The sequence below is a fragment of the Calypte anna genome, chromosome 3 (assembly GCF_003957555.1).
Source record: "Calypte anna isolate BGI_N300 chromosome 3, bCalAnn1_v1.p, whole genome shotgun sequence".
NCBI classification, from domain to species: domain Eukaryota; kingdom Metazoa; phylum Chordata; class Aves; order Apodiformes; family Trochilidae; genus Calypte; species Calypte anna.
Window position 1 is genome coordinate 95715154 of NC_044246.1, and position 24997 is coordinate 95740150.

Genomic DNA, 24997 nt, shown 5'->3' on the forward strand with positions numbered 1-24997 from the left:
GCAAAGATTCATCGTAGCAATGCAGATGGCAGGATTCCTCTGCAGTCTACAGTTACAGGAATTTTTATTTCTACTGGTAAAAAAAGATGTAGGTAAAGAATTACAGAATGTATCACAGATACAGAACACATGGGCAGCAATCTAGCATTAGGTTTAGTATACATTATCTCATATACTCCCAACATCTAAGGAAGCATTTGAACTTTATTTTGGATGAAATTAACTAAAACCTTTTCCAAAAAATGAAGCTTGCTATTTCTTCTTATTTATTTTTCTTACATTAGTTATGGCATGGGAAAAGCCAAAAAGGTTTTCTTTGCAGTATTTCTAATTAAATTAAGAGAAAGAACCAATTAAAAACTACCAAATCATTTCCCATGATCTTTTAGACTGAAGTGTTGGATAAATTTAGATTCCTGATACAACTTAATTTGATTTCAAAATGTTCTGGCCAAGTTTTTTAGAAAAAGATGCCTATAGGTAGAATGCTGTGTCTATATTTAGGTAACACAGAAGAAAAGGCTGTATTTCAAAAATTGTGTGCATCTAAGCACCCACAATAAATCACAGAAACATCTGTAGTTCAGCTCCCTTTAATAAGGAAGTTCTTTTAAATATCTACTGCAAAGGCTATGTAAGTGGCTATTTTTTCTTCCTTATGATCACATAGGCGTAAGTTGTGCATAAGAATTGGCAGAAGGTAAACAATATGGACTTAAGACATAAAAATTTGACATCATTTCTAAAAATCTGGTTTCAAAAGTTGTTCAAGCATCAGTGCATGACATGCTTTTAGAGGAGAAGCCCAGCCGTTTTGCAAGGAGATGCCAGGACTCAGTCTTGAGGAATTTCTGTCTGCCATCCCACTCCAAATTTATTAAGGCAAACAGAAGAGAACACCCCTGAGGAAGACATTCAGACTGAGCTGGTCCTTATCCAAACATGAATCCAAACTAACCACCCAGTGTGTGCATGCAAGTGTTAGTGGATGCTTCAGCTTGTGCTGCATAACCTAAGTGCAAAAAAATCTGTTCACTGATTCTTGATATTGGATGAGTTAATGCTTTCTTGCTTAACAAGGCATAGATGCAGTCCATGAAAGACAGGTTAACACTGAATTTGCTTTCAAACTGGCAAATGCTACAACAGTCCTTCTAAAGGCCTATATTAACACTTCCACTGCAGATATGCAGGGGTAAATAACTCTTTCCAACTTAACGGAAAATACTTTCTAAAAAAATACCTGCAAAGAGCATGGCTCCTTTTAATGAATATCTGTCTTGTCTATAAGACAAAGATTGTGACAGATTTTCACTTAGAAATGTAAATGTAAACACATTGGACTAGGGTTTCAGTCTCTCCTGTCTCATTTTGAGTAAATCAAAAATGTGTGGCCTGGTGTCAAATAGGAGAACTTTTGCTAATGAGTGGAATTAGAATGTTTTTCTGATGATGATGTCTTCCTCTACACTAGACTTAGCCTTGCCATTCAGAAGGGAAAATTTCAAACTACTAGACTGGAAGATTGTAATGGTGTATCAACTGCAATTTGGTTGCTGGAATGATCACACATACTAATGTTCCATCTGATCCTCACAGCCCTGTAAGAAGAAACAAGGGCTTAACAAAACACATTTTCAAGTGGGGAAGAGCTGAGACTGAAGAGGCATAATCATCATCTTGGCATTAGCTCCATACAAGAAGCAAATTCAGCATATCCAGCAACTAGAAGTAAACTAAATGGATTCTCAATAACTCCAAGTATCGTTCTCACCTCTTCTCTAATTTGTCACATCAACATCCAAGTCAGTGCCTGCATCTGTAAAAAGAGTTTGATTTACAAAACCCCTCAAAATTAGGTTGAAATCTGCAGTTAGTGCCATATTACATATACATATTACATATTACTACTACACATATCCTACAGCAAAGTCTTCCTTTATCTTATTATTAATAATTCACTCTATTTAGACTGTAATTTATTCTTTGTTGCTCCTTTCTTAAAGATTAAACATTAAAAAATATCTTTATTGGGAACAAGCAGGAAGAGTTATGCAAGCTCACTTGTGAACCAGGCAGACATTTCTCTGTCTTGCTTTCCATCTGTGAAACAAGTTCCTACAAGAACAGAGGGACATCTTAAACCTACTTGTTTTCCATAAGGAACTATTCATGCATTTTATTAAAGAAACTTTCAGAAATGCTTAAATTCTTCAAAGATGCAGGCAACATAAGAAAAGTTATCAGACAAGCCGAAGTCCTTAACTGTTAGAGAGGTTTTTCAAAAAGCCTTTGTATGACTACCAAGGACAAACATCAGGGACTGATTCCAACAGGATGAGGTTTAACACGGCCAAGTGCCGGGTCCTGCACTTTGGCCACAACAACCCCATGCAGCGCTACAGGCTGGGGACAGAGTGGTTGGAGAGCAGCCAGGCAGAAAGGAACCTGGGAGTCTGGATTGACAGGAAGCTGAACATGAGCCAGCAGTGTGCCCAGGTGGCCAAGAAGGCCAATGGCATCCTGGCCTGTATCAGGAACAGCGTGGCCAGCAGGTTGAAGGGAGTGATTCTGCCCCTGTACTCAGCCCTGGGGAGGCCACACCTTGAGTACTGTGTCCAGTTCTGGGCCCCTCAGTTCAGGAAGGAGATTGAGGTACTGGAGCAGGTCCAAAGGAGGGCAGCCAGGCTGGTGAAGGGATTTAAGCACATATCCTATGAAGAGAGGCTGAGGGAGCTGAGGCTGTTCAGCCTGGAGAAGAGGCGGCTCAGGGGAGACCTCATCACTCTCTACAACTCCCTGAAAGGAGGGTGTAGCCAGGGGGGGTTTGGTCTCTTTTCCCAGGCAACTCTCAGCAAGACAAGAGGGCATGGTCTCAAGTTGTGCCAGGGGAAGTTTAGGTTAGATATTAGAAAGAATTTCTTTACCAAGAGGGTGATCAGTCATTGGAATGGGCTGCCCAGGGAAATAGTGGATTCTCTGTCCCTAGAGACATTTAAAAAGAGACTGGATGTGGCACTCAGTGCCATGGTCTGGTAACCGCAGCGGTAGTGGATCAAGGTTTGGACCTGATGATCTCTGAGGTCCCTTCCAACCCAGCCAATTCTATGATTCTATGACTATGCCTAAATTAGTTACTGAGAAAAACTGGAACGTCTAAAGTGATTTTTAAATCCAAGTACAAAGATAGTTTCCTCTGCATACCTGCAAAGAAATATTTGTTTAGTAAAGAAATCCAACTCAGAAATGGTTTAAAACATATTTGAGAGCATTTATTATTGAAATAGATCATAAATTATAATTTCATACAAATTAGTATTTTTTCAGCAAGCCTAGTTTTAAATTGCTTGTAGTGTTTCACTAGTGTATAATATAAATCCATATAGCAAGACAGAATTGAAACTAGACACAAATTGCAGTACTTTTTATATGGTAACTTGTTAAAAAATAAAACTTCATTATAAATTGACTATCACCTACTGTTTATTTAAGAAATAAGTTTAAGGGAAACTTAAGGTTATATAATTTTTTTGTTAGAACAGTATTGATAAGGAATTTCATTTCAATAATATCTGAAAAATTTTTCAGTGTAAATATATTACTGCTTCAACACTTTCTTCTAAAAAAATTCAGTTGTTACTTATGGCAACATAATTGGCTGGAAAGATGCCAGTTTGTCCTCCTATTCTTCCTTCCCACCAGTCAAACTGAGATGCTGTCTTGGTTGTAACTGTGATTTTGTCTCCAGCTTTGAAAGTCAAGTCACCCGGCTGCTGTCCTTCAAATGAATAAAGTGCTGTCACTTCTACTGGATTACTCCAAGAGCTACCTGAAGTGAAAGGAATTAATCAGAAGGAAATTATTAAACTGCACCATAGTAAGTCCTTAAGCACAATATCCTCAAATGACAGTAGAAAAGAGTGACAAAGACATCAAAATAATTCATCTGAGCATATAAACCACTGACGAAAAAATCCCCATTTCTACCACCTTCTTAGGGGTATGTGAAATTTGGACTCTAGCCTGTCACCAAAGTCTATTTAATAAAGTAGTAATCCATATAAAATAAAATTGAGAAACTTTTTCTATAAATGTCATATGGTCAAACAAAGATAGTGGGAACAAAAACAGAGCGCTGAAGAAAGTATGAGTACCTCCTAAAAGATTGCTGAACAGAACCCCTTTCAGGTTTTAGTTTTGGTATGTGATTTCTGACAGTTTCTTCACGGAAACTGCAAAACTTAAAGCAGGGATTGGGTTTTTTTACCAATACTCAGGATATAAGATACTAAAATACAAAATATCCACCAAACTTCTCTTTCCATGTGGTTTGCAGGGTGTAGGATTTTGTTGTATGCCACATGTTAAACAGAGCACACAAAATGTGTTACTGGAAAGAACTGATCATGGTTTGATGTACCAGAAGCCAGACTTTGATTGCATAGCAGTATTTTAGATCACACATACAAATGGCTTTTAGTCTCTTTGCACCAGTTTCTTACTTATCTTTTTCAGTCCTTAGCTGGGATTCGAATCATACCAGGAGTCTTCCCATCCAGTTTTAAAATAATCTAATGTCCTGGTTACTGTTACCCAGCTGTTCCTGTTGACACCTTTTAAGTCAAAATCCCAGTGTTTATTATAACTGAACTTTAAGTGAATATCTTCAGTTTACTCATAATTATGTTTGCTCTTTTACCTGTCTGAACTATATGATGTAGATGCATTTGTTTAATACTGATTTAGAAAACAGCTAAATCTGTCACATGAATGTATCTAAAAGTGAAAAATAGAATGTACAATGTAAGACTAGTTAAGAGGAAATAATGAAGGCTTTTACACAGTCAGGTGGGGAGATTTCTGGATGAAATCTTGTACGGATGTGAAGGCTGCTCAAATGTTGAAGCATTGAAGAATAAAGTCTTGCTGCAAAAATTATCTTGCCAAAGGGGAAATCCAAGGTTTTTTCAGTCTATACATTGGAAGTATGGAGCCACAAAGGATGGTGGGAGAAGCACTGATAACAACTTTTTTTTGGACTGTCTGTTGTCAACAACTGATTGACAGAACTCTTCCAGTTGCATTTATTTAAAGGAAAGAGGAAAAATTCTTTTACCTGAAGCCCCTCGAATACAAACTCTAGTCAAAACAGGACAAAAAGAATAGTGGAATACAAATGTATGTATAAACAGCATAGATTTTTTTCCCCCCAGCATCTGCTATGGCCATGGTCATCACCACAGGCTACTGGGGAATCTTTGCTTCAGCATCTGGAGAACCTCTGTACCCTCCTTCTTTACTGACTTTGTATGTACAGAGTTGTTTCTTTTGCATATTCTCACTACTGTTGCTGTTGTGCAGCTTTTTTTTCCCTTTCTTGAATATATCATTACAGAGACACCACCACCATTACTGATGGGCTCAACCCTGGCCAGTGGTCACTGGCTCTATCAGACATGAGGGAAGCTTCCAGTAGCTTTTCACAGAAGCCATCCCTGCAGACCCCTGCTATCAAAACCTTGCCAAGTGAACACAATACAATTGCATTCAATAGAAGAAATGACATTACCACTTTAATGTTGGACTCATAGCAATGGCAGCAAGGACCAGTGGCCTCCTCCATGAATAAACTTGAATTAAGACTGTAATTCCTCTTACCTAAACAAGTGAGTATACTGAAAATGGCTCAGTAAAAGTAGGAAGTAAAGTGAAGGGGAACTAGCCACAATTTAAAGCATGGAAAGGTGTAACAAAAGATCATTACATCATTAAAGTGTAAGAATGCATTTGATGCACTACAATCATTCTTCAAATAAAATGTTTGCTCTGTCAAAGGAACAAGGTTGTTTTATCCATTTCCCTTCTTACTTTTTGCCTCTATGCATGTGTATCTTCCAAATGTGCAGAAACCTTAAAGGACTACAGCTGACTGTGAACATTGATTTCTAAATCCTTGCCCCATTTGCTAACTGATATAATTTAAAAGCTTTTTCCAGATTTATTTCTTTAACGTATTCAATAAAAATTTTTGCTTAATTTTCCCCAGCAACTCTCTCCCATACCATCCCTTCAGTTTATTTCTCACAAAGAGTCTAATCTCTGTGCTTGAATTCTGTATTTTTATAGCACAGAACACATCAAATGCATAATTATTGCATTCAATTGCAACATCCCATACCTCACACTTACACAGATCATGCTAACAAATTGGATTGTAAATTAATGGACTGTAATGAAATCTATTACATATAAGGGAGAGCTATTTCATGATCTTTTTTCCTGATTTCAGTTTTACATAAAAGGGCTTTAAAGAAAATTTTTTTAGCCAACATGAAGATTGCTGAACGCATATATTGAAACCACATTTGCAGCTCACACAAGATGGTGCTACAGTGCTACATACAGCATATGATAATGAAACCATTGAGATTTATAAGCATGTACAATGGAATAAAAACAAATTACATTGTGCAAAATCCTTAATTAATGGTATCTGAACACACACACACAGCAGAGTTCTACAAACACAGTGGTCAAAAGAGAAACACTGAAATTTTGGCTGAAGATCCATTAGTGCAGCAGCCAGCATACATATTCAGTGCTGTAGCATACATGGATGTGGTGTATGCTGGATAACAGACTGCTCTGACCACAACATTCTTTCATTTTTATTTGTCTTTCAATGCTATAATGAGTTGAACATTTCACTAAGGACTACTGCAATGGACTGGGGACTCTATGAGGTATTCGCTGGAGTAAATTTCCAGACTCTTTAGTGTGCTGCAGTGCCAGCATTGGAGTGAATGAAAGCAGTAAAACATTTTTTAGCTACAGCACACTTGCCACAGAATGAAAGCATTCTCTAGAAAGTTGCTACAGAACAGGTACACTGGCTACATTTACATTATTCAGCTGAGTAGTGTCAGAGACTTTCTTTGAGTCCAATTTGCTTAGGCTGGCCACATACATACCAACCAGTAAATGCTCACCACCCAGACAGGAGAGCCAATCCAAAGTGCATACTGGTTTCTAGACTGGAGTAACTCCTAAGACATAATCCATAATCCATAATCCATAATCCATAAACTGTGTTCAAAAGAGCCAGGAGAGAATAATGGCAAGGAAATTCCTAACAACACATCCACATAGGTAACTGCTAGGCGTGCCTTCACACTGTTTAATTTACTACTACATGTAGCCATTGGAATGTTAGCCATTCTAATGTGAACTTGTAAAATATTAGTAAACCTAGAGGCTGATTCTAAGACTGTTTTCAGAGAAGAACAGTCATTTTATATCATTTTGGGTTCAGCCTATTATTTTTTCAAAAACTAAATCTAAATTGGAAGACAGACTAGTGATGTTCAGCTGTGTATTCCAAATATAATCTCACTGGCATAGATGCATATATTGTTTAGGCACTGAATGTCTGATGCTCAAGAGCTTGCTGAAGAATTATATAAAAAAATTCACAGTGCTGTTTTTCACCACTGACACAGTAATAGAACTGAAATAAGTTTCATGTGATAAGGTGAGTGGTGAGATTATTGAAACACCGTGTTTCAAAATTTGCTATCAGCAACTAAAGAGTGAGAATGATTTTGTGGGTCATGTGAGCACCTATGTGACAGAAACTATAAGTAAACTAATACAAAGTATTACTGCTGGCTTTCAGTTATCTAAAACATATTAAGGAGTTTGCAAAAAAGGAGACTAGTGACTCAGTTGTCACTACCAACAAGCCATCTAATCAAGTGTACTGATGACTGACAGGTTAAACCTGTTGTTGACTGTCCATATATTACCCACTTTCTGCTAAATCTCTGATTTGGTCAATGGTTGGTGGGTCTGGTTTCTTTTGAAGTTGAAAGGTTTTAACATTACATCTACTGGGATTCAGCATAATATATCTAAATGTGATTGCACAGTAAAATTAATCTGAATGAGCAACACATTCAAACATATTCTACTTTTTCTATATTTCGTAATATGAAGTAGAAAAAAATGAATGGAACTGCCACAAAAAATGTTAAAATCACACAAGTCTCCAGCAGCTGAGATGATAGAAGTTGTATAGTGCTAGCATAAAAGGTCCACTAAAAAGTGTCAACTTACAGAAAAGCTGCAATAAGAATTCTTATTGGTTAAATGGATACCTAGAAGAATAAGCAACTACGTGAACGCTGTTCGTGCAGCAGAAGTAACAGAAAACCAACAAATAGACCGTATGATTGAAAAGAACTAATGGATCTACACAGATGCAAACATTTATGGTTTTAAAACCAAAGACACCAAGTATCAAAAAGCTTTACTATCACTAACACAGAGTTCAGGGGCATTAGAAGTCTCAGCTGTTGCTTGGAGGTTTAAGATGAGCTCTATAACTAACAGGGAACAGACAGAAATCTTAGTTCTTTACCTGCTAGGGGACACTGGACTTTACTTTGGAAAGGATTAGTATTGAGTTTATAATTGGTTAAGGGAAGAATCCAAAGTAGGCTGAAGGACTAAGTTAATTGCTAGGTCCTGCAAAATCTTTAAGTACAAAATGATAGTTGGTGCCCATAATGAAGACTTTCACAGAGATTTTAATGGCCACCCTTAGCAAATACTCTAGACAACACCACCTGCTAAGATTTGACTGTGAGTGTCAATACTGTGTATACATATACCAATTATACTAAACTGCCTGAAGGATTTATCACATTAAAAAAGAAAACTATTATCAGGTCCCATCTGGACATGTTCAGGAGGAAGACAACCATTAGCTTGATTCAACAGTTTTACAAGAGCCAGCAACATGCTGTTGCATCAAAGGCAGCAAACAGCATCCTGGGCTGCATTAGGCAAAATACTGCCAGTAGGTCAGGGGAGGTGATCCTTCTCCCTTCATCAGTACTACTGAGGCTCCACCTGGAATGCTGTATCCAGTTCTGAGCCACTCAGTACAAGAGCAACATGGACATGCCAGAGAGAGTCCAGCAAAGGGCCATGATGGAGGGACTGAAGCAGTTTCCTTGTGGGGAAAGGCTAAGAGAGCTGTGACTTTTCAGAAAAGAAAAGACTCTGGGATAACACATCAATGTCCATAAATACTTGAAGGAAGGGTGGAAAGTGGATGGAGCCAGGCTCTTCTCAGTGATGCCCAGAAGCAGAGACAATGGGCACAAACTGTAACACAGGGTGTGATCTCTGAACATCAGGAAACACTTCTTTACTGTGAGGGTGACTGGATACTGGCACATATTGCCCTGTGGTAGTAGAGTTTCCATCTTTGGAGGTATTCAAAAGGACATGTCTCTGGGCAAATGGCTCTTTTGTGACCATGCTCAAGCATATAGATTGGTCCAGATAGAGGCCCTTTTCAACCTCAGTCATCCTGTGATTTGGTGAAAAACTTCAAAAAGACTTTTAAACCAAAGTTACCTTGAAGTATAAAAGAGTTGTGAAAATCTGTAACTGGGGGGTGGGGGAGAGTTTGGACTGGAACAGCAGTAATCAAAACCTAGTTTGATACATATGGAAGTCACCTTGCCAGCATCACCTCTGTCTAGGTAAGACAGAGCAGCCTCCCAGACAAACCTGTGACTAGCCTGCACCCAGCTAGGAGAACGCCAGCACGGGGTGCACCTATTAGGCTCTCATATCTCTTCATGTATCTGTGACCTCAGGGTGGGGCTTGTCAACATATGGATCAGTGGGTTATAGAGAGCTGCACAAGCACACATAGAGCTGCAGCACTCACATCTTCAACAAGAGGTCTGTGCAAGAAGGAGAACCTGCTCTGCCAGATTAGACTGTGTGCTCACAACCCATACTGCCTGCCAGAGGAGATGTGCATGAAGTCAAAGCTTTGATATGCATGCACACCTCTAAGTACAATTGAAACTTTGGAGGTTCTATTTAGAAACTTCAGGTATTTATTAAACTTCCATTAGTTTAATATATGTCTAATATTGCAATTTATTTCCTATAATGCTGATATTTATCTTCACAGATTACTAATAATTATCTATCATACTGATTTAATAAACCACTTTGATAGTGAATTAAAACACGTTGATCCTGATTTTGGTTTAAGCTAAATGAACTGAGCAGTCTTTCCTTGTGTCAGTTCTTGCAAAAGTGTCTTCTCCTGCAAAGATTAGGGTTCAGGCTGGATGGCTCAAGGCCACTGCTGAGTTTAAACTAGTAATTGAAATGACATAGCTTATTTAAGCTGGTCCAGCAAGAAGGGCAAGTATGTGTTTGATGATAAAGCTGGGTGGAGAGCAGGAGTTCAACTATGCACTAAAAAGCTCAGGTCACTAGCAGCCCCATGACAAGCAAGGATGGCTGCTCTTTTTTGCAAAAACAAATCAGTTTAGCCTAGGACTGACAGAGTGACTGTGCTCCTGCTAAGGCTAAGAATAGGATAAGGTTTTAATAAAGTATGGGACTGAAGAGAAAGATCCATTATTGGATAAGCAGTATCAGGAAAATGAGATGAGAATAAAATGGCAAGAATAAATATCTTACAGATATTTCAAGACTTGCTGTGCTCATCAATTGATAGAGCTAGATACGGAAACTAAAAGATAATGCTGAATTCCTGCAGGACAGAATAAGATAGGACAGAGGATAGAATAAGAGCAGCAAATGTCTTATGGCTCATTCTGAAGTGGATACAAGTTACTGCATTACAGCCAAAGTCAGCTTTATGGGTGGAACTAGAATTTGAGTATGGAATCCAGTTAGCAACAGTCACTCAGCTTCTGCACTCACTGTTACAGGCTTGAATGAGTCCAGTTCCTTCAGTGACTATTACTGCTCCTCCACCATATTTTCAGACTTGAGGCCTCTTGAGCTATCCTTTGGGTAAGATACAGGTAGGAAATGAACCAAAAGAATATATTTTCTGGTGGATCCAGCACACTATGCTGGAAGGTAAGGAGTAGGCAAAGAAAACAGGAAGTAGTAAATTCTTAAGGCATCAGAGTAACTACTAATGACAGGCAATGCTTCTCAAACTAGTGCTAGAGCTCATGGTAGAGCAACTGAATGAATACCTGCAATTTTGACTTGAGGAATGCAGCAGCATTGGGAAATGATGATGCCTACAAGCAGGCAGAGAAATGGCCTAAGTTTAACTTTGAAATAGATGAACCACTAAGTCCAGTCTGTAATATTCACTAGAAAGGGATGTAAACTGGATCTGGTAGGGACTTCTTCTGTTGTGGTTTGAGCTTGAAAGCATCCTTAAATTGAGAGTAGGTGAAGGAATGTAAAGGATGGGCAGGAAGTTAACTTTGAAGCAAGAATCGAATCTAGATGAGAGTGAAAGACTGATGAATTTGTAAAGGTCAGAGAGAAGGATGTTGTAACAATTGAACCAAGAAGGCAAAAGTGGAGACAGAAAGAAAAGCCTACACCTTTGAAATGGTATTCAGAGAACTATCTATAGGAATCCTTGCTTGGAAGGTGAGAACTTGTAAAGAAATTCAACTAGAAGATCACATGTGCTCTGCAGTGGCCAGAAACAGGCAGTTTCAGATCTGAGCATTTAGAGCAGAGAACACTGGAGAAACTGGAAGCCACAGAGAGCTGAGGTACAAGAAGGAGAGAGGTATTAGTTATATAGCAGAGCTGCTCTTTCAACTGAAGGCTGAGCTGAACCAAAGCTACAGAAGAGGTGATAAAGCTAGATAATAACAGAGCTAACGGGGTCAAATGCATTTAGAATGATAATGGGAAAAAACCCACAATGTAACAATGAGGATTCAGAGAAATCAAAATAAAGATGATGTCTACATAATTTAAAGAAAGTTCAGTACAAAGATATGGATTTTGAATAGGAATGAATGTTGTCTAGAAGTCTAAACACAGAGCCATATTAGAATTCAACATAATGAAAACTCTTAGTTTGGTCATAAATAAAAAGTCATTAGTTCTATAAACTATTTTAGGTTTTTAAAGGAGTCTGTGTACAATAATGGGACCTAGTCCAAGGTTACCTAAAATAAAAAAAAGTAAACTAGCAAAGAGAACACTAGAGGGATGTGGTTAGTAGAGAAAAAAAACCAAAACAACTCTCTGTCATTAGTGCCTTTATCTGTTCCCTGACCGTAACAAGAAATACCAGGACATAAATTAAATGACGCATGTAGTTCAAAGAAACTAAGGAAATAGACCTGAAACTGACCTGTCAATAGTTATATAAAAACAGTTAAGAACAGCATTAATCATGTTCAAGTCAAAGCACTAATTGTGTGGTAGATCACCAGTAGGGAGAGAGAAATTGGGCAGCATGTTGTCTGGTATGCTAATTCTTTGGTTCTCATTTCTCCAAAGAGTTATGAAGCTGAAACTACAAGTAGTCTTAGTGATAGAGCACCTTTCTCAAGGACATGAGGGAAATCTGATGTCTTGGTTACATATGAACAGTCATACTGGGGAATATCTACTTTGTACTACAAATGAACTTACCCTCCTTGTTCCATTAGTTCTATCTATTTCTGAACTATTATTTAAAACAGCATCCATGAAAAAAACTTACAAATATAAAATTATTTCCTGCAGACATTTGATTTCTTATGTGAATTATGTCAGCAATAGCCAAAGAAGCACTAGAAGGGAACTGAGAGGGAGTGTGTAGAATAGTTTTATCTCAGTTTCTAGAGCAGAACAAATTTAATTTTAGTTGTTTATGGACAAATTGTAAAGCAAGTGTTTGTTCAGTCTTATAAGTGAAATCTCAAATGTCCTATCCACATTACACTATTAATTTCCTTAATGGTCTTTTCTATTTTGCTTTTTACATGTAGACTCACTGCAAAAAACCCTCAGCATACACAAAACAACTACCTCAGATCTCACTGAACAGATGTTTGGGAAAGCCTAAATATGCACAGTAGAGTTGATATTTTATAGCTACAGGTACTCATCTGCTCTAATCAGATATAAGTATACATCTTTCTGCACAGATACTCAAAGTATGTCATATGACATCACTGATCCCAATAATCTCCAATAATGCTCATGTGATCAAAGGTCAGGAGACATGATATTTAGCAGATCATGCTCAGAACAAATAATCTCTTGACTTAACTGTTGTTTTGCCACTAATTATGGCTTGCTTTATGTAAGTTAAGAAACCCACCTGTCTTCCTCTGAAAATAAAAAACCTCATAGATTCTCAGAGTATTTAAATTCAACACTGAAGTCTGAAAACAATTTCTTCTTCATAACTAAGAAAGCAAGCCCATACAAATGCCTCTTTGTGCTATCAAATACACAAAGCTGCTCTGAAGAGAGGGCAAACACCAGTTGCTTGGCTCTATTCTACAGTCAGTCACAGGCAAAGAAGTATCCTACATTCAGAGAGCTTGATGCCTAACTGGTTACAGTAGCTGTAGGTTTCAGGAAACTTCAAAACCCTCAAAGAACCTTGGATAATATCAAGGAAGGAAGCCCTGTATTCCAGGAACTACACCTTTTACTACATCTTGTCACTAAAAAGTACCAGTACTTCCCAGTACTGAAAAGGAGTACAAATCCAAATATTAAGATTTCTTCCAATTCCATGGGATTTGTCTCAGCAAAAGTATTTTCTGAATTAGTTGCAGAGCTAGAGTATATATAACTTCAAGTAGGAACTTTGTCCAGGTTTCCAATGTTACAAAACCCTCCAGTTGATTTCTGAAACAAGATAACTGTGCTCAAAAGATTAGAGAAGATAGCACTGGGAAAAATTATTCTATGTTTAATACTTGTTGTTAAAGGTCACAAAGCAAAATTAGCCACAGATGTTCTGTACAAGGTACATACACTACCCTCAGTTTTGCTGCAGGGACTCAAAGAGATAAAATTTGTCATCAGCTGCAAATTTGTATGTATAGAATGCAGGCATTATACACACTTTTATAATAGACTCACAAAGGCCAGAAAAGGCTCAAGTATTTCTGACCTCTTACACATAAGATGGAAGTGGAACATTTCAGAGCAGCTTCCATGTCACCATTTCTCAACAGTCACATCCAGCAAACAAAATGAGTGGTTTCATTGGCTGGTGAAACAGACCTGACTATATTTGAAGTGCAAATTAAGCTCATTCAGTATGAAGCATATTTCACTGTTTTTGAGTTTCTGGCCTACTAGGGAACATGCTGGCTCATCATCTTCATCTGCTGATGGAATGCTTTCTATCTTTGTTTCAGCACACTCAGCTTTTGCATTAAAGAAGTGCCTTTTTTGTCAAGCATCTGGGGATGTATTTGATATTTAGGATATAAAAAACCCACCTCCTGCTTGCAAGAGTCAATTCTGTAATAGTACTTTTCCTGATTACTTTTTGGATTTTTCTGCCCTTTCAAAAAAACATTTACATTTTTATTCAAAATGAAATGGTCAAATAAACTATATCACTGTCAAGGGCTTTATTATGTTCAATTCTCCATTAATGCAAATAACACCTGTGCTGAAATCATACTGCAAAAGCTGAGATGCAATGCTAAGCATTTAAGCTTCACATTCTGAAAAGTGAAGTAACAAGAACAGAGCACTGTTTTATTAGGGGCAAACTGATGATTTAGGAATGATTTATGGTTCTTTTATTATGTTGACAAGATTTTTCATGTTTACTCTACATCTCAACCTTAATATCCTGTTCTCTGCATTTTTATTCTCAGATTTCTGTACCATCAGATTCAAAAATTCTGCTAATGTGCTAATGTTCTGTGATTGACACATATGATTTCTTTTGTCATGGTCCTAGCTTTTACCTCAGTCTAGGAAAATAACCTCCAGCCTCAGGAAAACATGACATAAACCTCATTTTATCTTGCTAAGAATAAATTTAGAAGACAAGCAAAAAAGAACTTTTAAGTCATTAAAAAAGAAAAATTCAAAAACTGCTTTCTGTAAAAAAAAAGCTGGCATCTCCTAAACATTTTGGTATTTATTTATATTTGTTATGAATAAACATAAGTGTTTATTTATATTATGTGAACACCTGCAGTATATAGAATACTTTTTTTAAATTTTGCTGGGAAAAGGGACTGTGGAAATCTATGCTAAGATTGATTCTTCCCACAATTAGTTCTCATTGCTGCCATCAGCTCATAACTTCAGAATCTATTCCATAGCTGTTCCCTTCTTCTGCCAAATGGTGACCCAAGCAATTGTACTTTCACTTACAGTAATCCATGGAACAATCCTTTATGATCTGTAACCAGTGTAAACTGATAGGAGAAAGGTAGATACCTCACCACAGAGCAACTTCAGTAGGAGCTAGAAACAGCTTTCAGCTAACCTGAACTAGGGCCTAACCTGATCAGTGCAAACTCTGCAACATCCACCCTCATGTGGATGAAGCATTTTGGACTGCCAGCATCCTGCAACCTGTGCTCATATCCCACTTCCCAGGCTGGCACAGCTGACCACCACTGAATACTCCTTGCATGAACCTGGCCAAAAAGTACACAGTTATGATAAAGTTCATGAAATCAAGCAGCAAACAGTTCTGCAATTTTCAGTTACAATTTAAGAATGGTACTGGCAGCATTCTTCATACCTTTAGGAATATGATGGAATGCTTTGTATGCTTTTAGGTCAAGTGACATATTGGATGTTTAGATGCTCCTTCAAAAGAAAAAGCTTATAGTAATTACATTTGTGAAAAACTTACCCCTTAGATTAAGTATTAAGAAATTCTGGCTTGCAGATGGGATTCAGCCATGAGTACCAATTTGCCCAATGTGCAACAAAGACTAAGGCAGATTTTTTCTCTCAACAGTACTTCCAAACTTCCCCTGCTGCCCTATAAACAGCTGCACCACTAATCTCAAATTCTTCTTCATTCTTCTGCAGTAGTTAACAAATGGCAGAACTGGTGGAAAGAGTAGCAAAGAGACAGCCTGAGTCTTATGGCAGGGACCAACATGTACAATGATTTACCAGAGTTTCTCCCTTCCATTTTTCCTTTGGAAGAGTTTTATATTTTCTAATTTTTTTCCCTTCTTTTGACTTCTTCCTTGCTAAATAGCCAAGGATTTCCTAAGAACACAAGCATGCATCATTCCAACGAAAGGGGGAAGAGGGAAGCAAGTCCCACAGTGTATGAACAAATTAATAATACCTCGCTTCCTTTCCACAAGAGTAGAGGTCATTTCCAGTTGCGCTTCTTAAAGAAATAAATGGGGAAAAAAGTATGTGAAGGTTGCATAATAAGGCAATACTCTTGTTAATAAGAACTAAAAACCTAGTGGAGTATAACCATAATATATAATACCATTTTTAAGGCAGTTTTTGAGTCATATTAATTTAGCTTATATCAGTGTTTGCCTTGTTTATTTTTGCAAGTCCTTCTATTTATTATTCAGGAACTGACAGTTTTTCTACAAAATGTGAATGACTTTCTTGGTTCAGTCAGCAACATCCATCTGGCTGATCTGCATGGTCTGCATTTGCTAGAACAGCCAAGGTAGATGCAGAACCCCAGGTCCCTCCATGACAAATAACATACCACTTTTTGGTAAACCGTGGCACTTAGTACTACTGCTTGTGGAAAAATATATTGAAAGTGGTTGTTCCACCAGGATGAAAACTAAGAGGGGGTAGATTTAGACTAGATACAAGGAAGAAAGTTTTTATGGTGAAGGTAGTACAACACTGCAACAGGTTGCCAGAGAGGTGGTAGAAGCCCTATCCTCAGGAACATTCAGAAAGGTGGGACAGGGCTCTAAGCAACTTGATCATAGTCAAATATGTCCCTGCTTACTGCAGGGGGTTCAACTAGATGACCTTTAAAGGTACCTTTCTACCTCAATCATTCTGTGATTCTACAAAAATGCTATCTAGTCCACTACACAGTTTCAGTGCAAACAACTGAAATATTTAAGAAGAGATTTCATAAATCCACAAAAACATGAAACTTCATGCTTTACAAGGGCCTCAGACCAAAGACTTTAACCTATGACATTTAACGCTTTTATGTTCACATGAACGATTTCACATTTTAACTGCTGTGAATCAGCATTATCAACAGAGCACTACACTTAAAAAGTGTAGACAGTACTGAGATTTTCCTATAATCTAGCTCTAATTTCTTAATTTTTATTCCATCAAAAAATGGCAAGAAAAAAATATCACTCCCCATGACAGTATATCTGGTTCATATTTAGCAAACAGCTCTCTGCCAATGCCTGCACACATCAGAAAGGCCTCTGTTTCATCCTAACATGCCTGACCTCAATCTTCCTGTACCTTCTTATATTTTGAGTTAGCTGATTATATGCAATAGGTTCTTTGTTTCAGTATGACCAGTGAAGTCTTGCATGCTCCATATTTCGCTGTCAGCTTGCCACAACATAAGCCATAAGCAGCTTGATTATTTGACATTACTTTCACGATAGTAATAGTATGATCCTAGTGAAAGTGAATCAGGGATAAAAACAGTCTCAAAAATAATTTCCTGGGATTTCCTGGGTTTGATTAGTATTAAGAAAGAGCCCATAATAGCAAGAAAATTAATACTGTGGGGGACCACCAGATGGATGTTTTATTTTTCCAGTAACTAAATATAAACACATTTGACAAGCCTTGTCACAAAAAACGCAAATAGACCAAGCTTAGCTACAACTCTTAAAAATAAACAAAAAAAAAAAAGTACTTTAGTTACTTTTCAAGGGGTTAACTTCTTCATGTTTACTAAATTAGTAGACAGGGTCTTGAAGGATTATGATGTATCTCACTTTGTAAAGATTTTCTAAAACAAGTATCTGCTAGTCACATTGAGCTCTCCTATTGATTTAATGGTTTATAATCTGCTAGAATTCCCCAACAAATTACAGTATAGAAGGAAAAGATTACTGCACAGCTTGATGAGGGCTCCTGCTTACAACGCAAAATAGTTCTACTTGATCCTATTGCAAATCTCTGCCTTTCTTGGAAAAGGGGTAATTCATGAACTGCCACATCCACAGCATCAAAAGGAATATGCACATATCCATGTTTGTTATTTTCCTTGTTTTATCCTGTTTTCAGTTAATTATTGATAACAGTATATTTATTCACCATAAAAAATGTCTATTCCACTTTTCCATGAAGTCACACAATGGCAGAACTTCATCAACCAATTAAATTCCTTATCTACAAGGAATGAGAAAGAGCACAGAAATATATCAGGATAATATGGCCAATTCATCTGAAAGCACCAGCACTCCACCAGGTGGAGTAGCTTATTCTATTCATCTCCAAGTTCTCATACCCCTATTAGTGAGTAGACTCTTAAAAGTATCCAGTCAATTGTCTATGAAAATGACTCAGGCTCAACATTTCTGAAAAGTCAGCCAGTCTCAGTGACAGAAATAAATCATCTTTCCAGATTACTTCATTTCCCATTCAAAAGCAAAATGCTTTTCTCACTGTGAACCAGGGAGCCCTCCTCCACCCTTAAAAAGAACAGGTTTAGGATTCCTTTTCCCTTCCAGATCTATACAGATAGCACTGTACAAAATCCATTTTATAATATTTCTTAAATAAAAGTTTTAAATTTATTTTTACTACTATTTTTATTGGGAAATGAATCTTCAGAATGATGAAATGATTTTAAACCAGAACAGACAAGAAAAACAAAACAACACAACACAGAATAAACAAAAAATTCAGCTATTATATGGGGGAAAAGCCAGAGGTAACAAAGACACTGGAATGCTACTGGCCCCAAAACTGATGAAATACTTTTACTTTACTATTGTGATATTTAGTCTTAACTACAATAAAAGTGCCGAAGTCAAAAGTTGGTCATCAAGAGGAGATTTGGGCACACTTACACATTTGTTAAAGTGTAATTGTTGTAATTTTTTTGTCAATGGGTATTTGTAAATTTGGAACTGCATAGCTGATACACATACCTGTATGTTAGATTTCTCTTCTTCCAAGAGGAGCATATCAGAAAAACAAAACGATTGCTTCAATATTTTCCATTTGCAATCAAATACACTGATGCTCTCTTTCTGAAGCTCTAAATCAAAATTCCATTGTTTCACTACACTGTGCTGAAACAAGCTCAGCAGTACATGTAATTAGGTGTACTAATCAATGCAGAGACAGCCAAAATGGTGTATACATTACAGGCTATGTTTTCTGTTTTCCCTGAATCTGATCGATATTATCCTACAGGGATAGAAGTAGAACTTCCCAAAACATCAAGACCATAAGTAAGGTGGAAACTGAACTGCAGAAGAGGAATGCAGGTAAAATACATGAAACAGGAGGTGAAGTCACAAGTAAAAATAGTGGTATGGCTTTCAGAGAGCTGCAAAACAGTTCTTTTGCTTTGAGGGGTATTTTGGGGTTTTTGTTGTGGGTTTTTTTTGTTTTTGTTTGTTTGGGGTTTTTTTGTGGCTTTTATTGCTGTTTTGTGGGGTTTTTTTAAGCTTTTTACCTGAGGAGCAGCCCATGAATTCTTAGTCCTCGTAATAGTGCTGGGTAAATTAACATGTGTTTAACTGGACACAAAACCCCCATAACATAGTAACAAAAATAATTCACATACAGACCCTCCAGTTTCCTTGACAAAATACACCTTAGGGAGCATGAAAATCTGTCTTGGAATTCTTACAGTAGACAGATTTTTACAGATCTACTGAACCATCTGGCATTCATAGATTAATGAAAGAAACACTGAGATCAACCCTGGAATTAAAGAGATTTTTAACAAGACCTGGTGATTCCTACAGAACTGTAACCATGAAAAGCACCAGCTATGACAGGAATTTTCTTAACACAAGGAGTTTACCACAACCTCATGGCACTACCTAATAAAAATGGGCTGATATTGTCTCAATTACTTTAACATAGAGTAGCAATTTATAAGAAGGCTAAAATAAATACATGAATAATTAATAAAAAAGGTAAGGACTGAAGTGTAGCTGAAATTCATTATGGCATTTAGGAGCCACAATCTTACTGATCCTGAGATCACATCTCAGAATTTGTGATTTGCAACACTATTTATAATCTGAAAGGGAAAGTGACTTACGACAAAGAGCTCATCAATCTGTTTAGCAATCAAAAGAAATATCAAGGGAGCTCAAAATGTGATGTGATTACAGCACAAGTGTCTTAAAAGGAACAAGAGAACAGAAATCCTTCTGGGTGGGTTCCTCAGTATAATGAAGAAAGCCACAAAAACATCACTGTCTACAAGCTGGAAACAAATTCATATGGGCAGACATTAATTTTTAATAGTGAGATTGACAAATCACTCAAACCATCACTGTTGCAGAAAGGAAATTTATCTTCTTAAAATAGTACTTCTTGAAATAGTACTTCTTTCAGTATGTAAGGATACAAACAGATGCCTAAGAGGGCAGTAACAATCTGTTAATATTTTTGTGGAAGAAAGTTTTTGCTGAAAAAAGCAGTTATTATTTGTATTTTTGTTAAGTTTTTACTGTAATCAAGTTTAGGTGTGATGGTTTTATGCACAATATCCTTAAAGGTTCTAAGTCTGCAGATAGTTAATTTATTCAGCTTAAAATTCTAAAGAAGAGGGCAGAAGCAGATACAAAAAACAAATTACAACACTAATAAAAACCTAATATCTAGAATTATATATTCTAGTGTGGCAAACTAACAACCTACTGTATCTAAAAAAATTTTCCTAATAAAATAAACTTCTTAGTCTACAGTGCCCAAATATTTCACTAAAGAACGTGGATCATTTCTATTACAGATGGGGTATAGAACTGCACAGAAACCTTCCACCCAGATAAGATAAAGCTAAGTCATGCTAATAAAGCTTTGAAGAACCAGTCAACCCTTTTACTAGATTGTATAACATACAGGGGACAAGTAAGAAAATGAAAATGCAAATCCCTAAATCTAGTCAGGAAGGAGGTATGAAATTTCATACTCATAAGCAAATATAATTTCTTTATCTGAACACACTCCAGCAAAATCTCTACTACCCATAGGAAATTCATACTTCACTGAATCACAGTAACTATCAGTTTGTTGTTTGTTTTCTTCCCAGAAATGTAAAAGATCTCTATAAATCATTATCTTTAAAATAAATTTATGGTCTTTCCAATTTTCTGGAAACATTTTAAAACATTAATGAACCCCATTTTACAACTAAATGCATTACCTAAAGTATCATTCAGTTACATGAAAACAATCTACTTACATTTGAGTTCAAGTATCACATCAGTTTAGAAAAACATGTTTTTCATTTAATATTCTTCTTGCATTTTAAACAGGTTATATTATATTACCTATCTAGATAATTCAGGTCAACATAAAATAATTAAAAATGTTCTATCCAGAAGACTAGGTTTTCTTCCATCTATCTAATGAGAAGAATCAATGTTTCATCTTTCCGACTACTTTTGCAACTGTTGTAAAACCAAAGCCTCATAACACAATGCCAGCCTCCCAGCTCCCCACTGAAAAGTAGGTCTTTACTCTTGATAACCCAAACTTGCTGCTCCCTATCAAAATTATATATATCAAAATTATACCCCTGCACCAGCTGAAATGTAGTTTCCCAAAGATTAGTTTCATGCACTCTTTTAGTTATTTAGTAACTAAAAAATCAAAACAAACCAACCAACCAAAAACAAACTAGAAACACACAAAATAAGCTGCTTGTTTCTTTCAAATAGAACATTCCTTGCAGCAACTAATTCTTAAATAAAGCTGGGCTACTAGGAGCTATAGCTGCTGGGCAGCTCTCTTGAAATCATCTGGACTATAAACTGGCTGGAAGAGATCATGGGCAGGAGGTATAGCCTTTAGGCTCCTACTATTCCATCACACACTGTAAACACCCACTGCTACTGATGTGAAAGGGACTGCAACCCATTTCCAGCCTCCCATCAACATGATTATAAGCTATGATATTGAGAAACTTAGGGGAACTGACTTCAGTCTTCATTTTTCCTTCTGATAAGAACAATTCTTTAGCCTTTAGAAACATACATTACTTCTGTGGATTCAGATATCATTTGAACTGTTACCTGTGAAATACAATCTGCCATAAAAAGCAAAATATAACATGTCAAACTTCCAAGGTAGTAAAAAAAAATTACCATGAGACATGATTTCTTGCAGAGAGTGTAATTCACACAAGATCCTCTTGTCTCTTGCAGTTCTCAAAGATAAACTTTTGTGTGTCTAACACTTGTTAGGAATCCTCATTAGTAGACTGACTGAGCCACCATTTTCAGAGAAACTTGAAAGCCATCAACAGATGACTCTGTAAGATTTTTACCTTCCCTCTTGCACCTGAATGGAAGAAGACTGTTTAGCAAATGTGTGTGCAAGTTTTTCCTACTGCTTTAGAAACCTCTTCATACTTGGTCAGAGTTTTTTCAAGTCTGGGAAAGTTTAATAGCCAGAAGATCAGTTTTTCTTTCCTTTTGGATATAGATGCTGAGTACAGTAGATTCACCATTCTTTTCCTAGTCAAGTCCTCCAGAACAATTACAAATTTTGATTCTCAGCAAGTCTCTGATCTGCAGAAGTCACATCAACATCTCAGCTACAGATACTCCCATGTTAATTCCCTGAACACTTACACACACACCTCAAGAGCATGTATGGAGAAAGGATATGAAGAATATAAAGACAGTCACACATAATTTATCTTAATTACAATCTCTAATTACATGAATAAAAAAATAAAAAATATTTTTATGATATTGGCCTTCAGACAAGAGAGTTTAAATAGTGTGTTAAATCACAGTACTCTGCCTGAAATAGACTTTTCACTGTGATCTATTAACAACATTGATTTTAGCTCCATTTTCAAAAAAGAAATATTTTATTTAATTATATTTTCAAGTGGTGCATACAATATGTGAAAATTTCTGTACATATTCACATACATAAAAATGTATTTATACATAATACAGAATGTCTTGGTCTTGGTTTTGATCTTAGTAGTAACCATTGTAACATTTCTTTATCAAAGAGACATCATATTTCATGGAAGAAATAATTTATGTCACTGACTTTGAAACAGCCAGTGGTCTTTTACCTGAGAAAGATGAGACTCCACATGGGAGAGAAGACTATAGCAGTCAAATCAACAATTCAAAAGTTACATTGCAATTATTAGATTAAAGTCTTCTGTTAGAACTGATTTAAATTTCCAAGAACTAACATAAAAAAGAGAATTAAGTACTATTTTTTTAGTATAATGTGGTTATCTCAACTCAATACAAGAAACCCTCAAGAAGTATAACTGTAATGGAAATCTGTGTTTATGCCAGCATAATGAGATATGATCTGTGGAAGCACTGTTTAATTAAAACAGGAGTTACATTACCTTCCATGAGGCCTTGGACATAAGCTTGTTATATCACCTTTCTTTTTCACTTCAACTAGGTGGTAATGTAAAACAGTTTTACTGCTTTCAGTGCATTTTTCAAGCTCAAAGAACAAAGCAAGAGAATTTTAATGCTCAGAAAAAGATCAGCACTGTATGAATTATGAATGTATCATCAGATTCATATTTCAGGAAAGTATAGAACACCTCGATCTCATTTTACCACATGGACAGTAAAGAAAAATATGTAAGTTGTTCTTAGATATCTTCTAAAATACTCTTAGGACTTCTCAGATTCCACACTGCATTAATAAAATATGTGTAAGGTTAGTACTTACCCACAGAGGCATAATCATTTGGAAGTTCAGGATAAAGTTTGTTGGTATTCTTTTTAGCTGAAGAGACAATAAAGTATCAAGTTATATGATACGCTAGGAAGTACTGTTATATTTCATATACTGTTTTTCTTATACATGTTCAATAGAAATAAAATTATTGCAATTATCTAAGGAGCAGTACAGTAGAAAGAAATAAAGACTGTGCCTTATATCCTTGGCCAGAGAAATAAATTGGTTTAACAACAGGAGTTGTACAGTAAATTCTCACTTTCAATGACGGCACTTTGACAGACAAACTGCTGTGAAGCTGAAACTTTGCCTCTTCTACTGTTCTGTAGGACTTCTGCTAATTAAAAATTAATGACAACATGAAAGAAGAGTTAAGTTTTCTAGAAATCACAAGTTTCTAGAAGTAGGACTAAGAGTTTCTAGCAGGACTGCTCTTTTTACTGCTAAGATGTTTCATTGTACCATGGGGCTTCTATGTATCTGATAAACCTGATTGCTTCCTGTGAACTATTACATGCTTCTGCAACTATACAGACACTATTTCTGTAGCAAATCTGTCAGAGAGAAAAGGTTTATTAAGATAAAACAAATGAAAATTTTGCCCTTTAATGCTCATGGAACTATCCCAACATACATTCAATATTTGCCCAAGGGAGAGTATTAGCAACACATTTTTATAGAGAACTATTTCTATAATAATTGCATAACATTCATTAATTTAAATTTTATAGAGAAAATATTATCAAAATGCTTTTAACCTGGTGGCGTTGGCCTAACAGTGGGATTAGGTGGTTCTGGTCTCAATGATGGTCTACCAGGTGGGTCATTTACCTGAAATATACAAACATTTACTACAAGAAGCATAGCTCTAACTTCAAAGCCTAGAGGTATGCAACAGGTTAGACTGAAAAAAAAAAAAAAATCACTTTATCTACATTGAGATTGTATGAATTTGAGAAACACACTAAAGGAGTAGTAACATACAGGTATAAAGTAATTCATCAAGGGTTTAAAAAAGATCAAAGTAAATGTCTATCAGTAACACTAACATACACAAGAAAACATCTTCTACAGGTCTCAGTATTATATTGTAAGTGCACTTTTTGAAGGGAAGACAGAAAAAGTAGAAAAATGAAGAGTATCCACATCAAGCCTGGTATGCTTATTGTTTTATTTGCAGGTTGACCTGATTAGGTCATCTTAGATTTGATTATGCACTACTTTGAAAAAAAAAAAAAAAAAAAAGGACACACTGTTATACTGAAGGATCAAAAGCAGCAACACTCTATTCCAGATGAGCCTGCCACAGCAATACTTGAATGAATGTATTACTCAC

The 24997-nt window shown here is 36.5% G+C and overlaps 1 protein-coding gene across 1 annotated transcript in view; it reads right to left on the bottom strand.

Annotated features, from left to right (window-relative positions):
* Positions 1 to 3370: 3370 nt before the first annotated feature.
* SH3YL1 (SH3 and SYLF domain containing 1) overlaps positions 3371 to 24997 on the bottom strand; it is a 41226-nt gene continuing 19599 nt past the window's right edge. The window contains exons 8-10 of the mRNA XM_030446745.1: positions 24420 to 24492; positions 23653 to 23709; positions 3371 to 3829 (exon numbers count right to left, since the gene is read on the bottom strand). Of these exons, the coding sequence (XP_030302605.1) occupies positions 3630 to 3829; positions 23653 to 23709; positions 24420 to 24492 (330 nt within the window). The 3' untranslated portion in view covers positions 3371 to 3629. The remainder of the gene's footprint in view (positions 3830 to 23652; positions 23710 to 24419; positions 24493 to 24997) is intronic.